At 37.9% G+C, this 3,559-nt stretch overlaps 1 protein-coding gene across 1 annotated transcript in view; it reads right to left on the bottom strand.

Moving 5' to 3' along the window:
* Positions 1 to 303: 303 nt before the first annotated feature.
* Positions 304 to 3,559, bottom strand: part of LOC117375136 (adenylate cyclase type 9-like) — a 31,515-nt gene continuing 28,259 nt past the window's right edge. Inside the window, exon 10 of the mRNA XM_055223650.1 lies at positions 304 to 3,528. Coding sequence (XP_055079625.1) covers positions 2,184 to 3,528 — 1,345 coding nt within the window. The 3' untranslated portion in view covers positions 304 to 2,183. The remainder of the gene's footprint in view (positions 3,529 to 3,559) is intronic.

Genomic DNA, 3,559 nt, shown 5'->3' with positions numbered 1-3,559 from the left:
ACCGTAGGGGAGGAGGGGGAGGCGTGCAGTGTGACGCCCTGACGTAAACCTGTGTCCCACCGTGCGTCATGTGCACGTACGCAAGGTAGCCTCTTTGGGAGTGGTAGGTTACAGAAAACTGCTAATATTTGCTGCATTTGAACCCAAAATATGAAAGATTATGTTACAAAACCTTAGTAAAAACTCGTACAAATGCATTTATATTACTTGTAAATAATTTATGTAATTACATTTTTATCTTATTCACTTGCAGTGTAGTAGCTTGTAGTACAAAATGAATTACAATTAAATTGGACAACACTTCCAGCAGCTAAGTTTATTTAATTTACCCTTCATTTCCACACTTAACGTGCAACATTTTAAAGACAGCAAATTTGAACAATCTATTAAAAATATGGCTTTAGCAAATAATAACATCTGGACAAAATCCAGATATCTTTGTCATGTTTAATTATTAGGCAACAGACAGCAAAGTGATCGGATTTAAGTATTTCTACAGTTCTATGTTGTAATTTTAAGAGTGTAAAATTGGTCAAAATGAATAACGTTGTGTTTGTTGAAATGGTACAAACATTCCTTCTAAATACATTCTCACAATTCAACAATCATACATACATTTACACACATGCAAAACATCAGCAATACAGAACACCATAATACATGCATTTACAAATAAAAAAGGCTACTCAAGTACGACACAATACAAAAACATAATGTAGGTCTAAGAAGTGAGTGCTTTGTGCAATAGTCTTTTAACTATAAAAGGAAAATGTTACTTGAACTAATCAAAACAGCCTAAATCTATGATTTTGCACTCTTTGGCATTAAATGCATCTATTGTGCAATTGCTCTGGTTCAGGGACAATTTTCAAAAACAAAAAAAGAAATACAATAAAAGTTGTGTTTAAATTACCACTTTTGTACACAATTACCACTTTTGTACACAATGTGGACCAAAACAGTGAGCAAAACAAATGCAGCCTGTGTGCTTTAGCTGAAAGAAAAGATGCTTGTGGTAAATAATAAGCCACTGCATATTGTTATTACCTCAGACCCATCACAGTACACCACAATACAATGTTTTGCAATATTGTTAGTAGGATTGTGTGATCATAAGCAAAAAACAAAAACTTGGAGCATGTCATAGCATTGATTCAATACAGAGTAAAATCAGAAAAAACAATAAGGCCCTGTTTAGATGGATAGTATATATTACTATGTTATCAAGGCACTGATTTATTTAACCTTATAAATTGCAATTCAATTAAAAGCCTACACAATTAAAGGCACAAGCTAATACAGTGCATTTAGAGACTTTTACATTAGAGTACTGTCCATAATAACTACATTTTGGTTGAATACATAATGCACATAGTAACAGAATTATGGTACTTTGCTAGTGAACACACAATCCTTTGATAACTCATAAGACACATGTAGGGTGTGATCAGAAACAACATGAGTGCTGTGAAATTGGAAATGTGGACACAGATACAAAACTACAGCTCAAACTGTGGCCAAGCCCTGCTTCTTTGTGAGGCTATAGAAATAAAGCTTATGTACCAGAAAGCATATCTTTCTCTCTTCTATGACTGATTGCTGATTTATTATTTCAGTCAAGTAGGTTACGTAGTCACCTAGTATGCACATCTCAAGTTGACCTACACTACTGAATTCTACTCTGACTCAGTACTGATTTCACAAATCAGAAATAATTTCCCATAGCAGAAAAAGTGAATTCCCTCTGTAATTCTTTAAAAATGTTAGCAGTTTTTGAAGGTCAGCTTTCGGAAATTGCAATGATGTATAGCAAGACATACAGCATATACTATAAATGTAAAACAGAAATAAAAGTTTTTTTTCAAAATGCTTCCCTTTAGTTATTGTTTTAAAAAGGCTTAAATCAACACATTGAACTGTTAATCTAAGGCACTTAAAATGCATACAAAAGTATTAATACTATTCAAAGGGATTATTTGATTAATGCAAGACATTGAGATCTGTATAGCAGGCAAAAGGAGGTCAAGAATTAAACACTATATCTTAAATCATCTTTTACTGCTTGTCAAAAATGTCATAAAGCTTCCTTGCACAACAAACATATAACTTCTCAAAAATATTGACACATAAACCTGCAGTGTAAATAGATATTAAAGGGTAGAGGCATAATGAGAAAGGCAATTTTATAGTCTATTTAGTTTTCCAGTTTTAGTTGTATGTTCATTGTCAACCTTTTTTGTGTCCTTTGAAGAAGGATGATTGGTTGAAGTTTGTGGAGCAGATGTGATGGCATGCTGTTTAGCATTTTCAGACATAGATGGCTCCACCACGTTGATTACAGATGTTAAACCGCTGTGAGAGACAGACCTCCTGGTAAAAGACACCTCTGGAGACGTTCTCTTTTCACCTGTAGGCTGATGTCGTAAATCTTTCATGAGAGAAAGCCCTGTAGTGGCTGATGAGCCTGCACTAGCACTGGGAACCATAGTAGTAGTGCTGCATGTATTTATATTAGAGTTGGGCACCATGCTGGCAATTTCATCTGTAGGAGATCGTCCAATACTACCATCCACTTGTGCCCTGATCTCTGGGGATACAGACAGTTGATACTGGGGAACGGGACCACTGTCACTGCTCTTGGGGTAAAGGAAGGTCTTCATTTGACCTTTCCCTTTAACATTTACTGTGCCCCGGTAGTCAAACTCATAATCCATGCTACTGAGCACACAGAAGCTCTCCTCACTGACCTGCACACGACACTCCACCCCTGTGGTGTCCATGCGACTGGCAATGTTGACTGTATCCCCCCAGATGTCATAAAGAAGCTTGGTGGTGCCAATCACACCGGCCGTTAGAGGGCCATGATTGAATCCAATGCGAAGCTTGAAGCCAAAGCCTAGCATGTTTTTGTTAAAGTCATCCACCACCTGCATCATTTCCAGAGCAAATTCAAACAGAGCTCGAAGGTGTGCGTGAGGATGAGTGGCATCTGCGCACTGCTGTGTATTCAGCCCAGAGGCTGCCATATATGTAGCTCCAATGGTCTTGATTTTTTCAATGTTTGAAAAAGCAGGTCTTCTTAAGAGCTCATCAAAGTCTCCAATGAGCTCATTGAGGACACGGTAGCACTCCTTTCCTCCTTCGTAGCTTTCTTCATAAAACTCGCTGAAGTTAACAATACTTGCAAAAATGACACCAACATTGTCGTGGTTTTTGGAATAGCTTTGTGTAACCTTTAGTTGTTCTGCCACATGAATGGGGATGATGTTACGGAGCAGCCAGTCGGCCTGATCCCTCATGTTCTGAATCTTGATCCGGTGTTGGTCAGCTTCTACATTCCCATGATAATGCAGACGATAACTGACCTCAAATTCACGATTGAGGAACCAGACCAAGAGCAGGAGCAGGAAAAATGCCACACAGGCCTCAGGTCCAAGCAGCTTGTGCAAGTCTACCTGCACATCTGCATCTCCTGGTCCTTCTGACATCACCAGAGTGCTGTTGCTGTCATTGAGGTAGCCTTGTGACCTTATTAAAAAGGAAACAGTGTATTAACAAT

This window comes from Periophthalmus magnuspinnatus, chromosome 8, assembly GCF_009829125.3.
Source record: "Periophthalmus magnuspinnatus isolate fPerMag1 chromosome 8, fPerMag1.2.pri, whole genome shotgun sequence".
Taxonomy (NCBI): domain Eukaryota; kingdom Metazoa; phylum Chordata; class Actinopteri; order Gobiiformes; family Gobiidae; genus Periophthalmus; species Periophthalmus magnuspinnatus.
The sequence above is the reverse complement of the archived record's forward strand: the minus strand, read 5'-3'. Positions and strand labels throughout refer to the sequence as shown.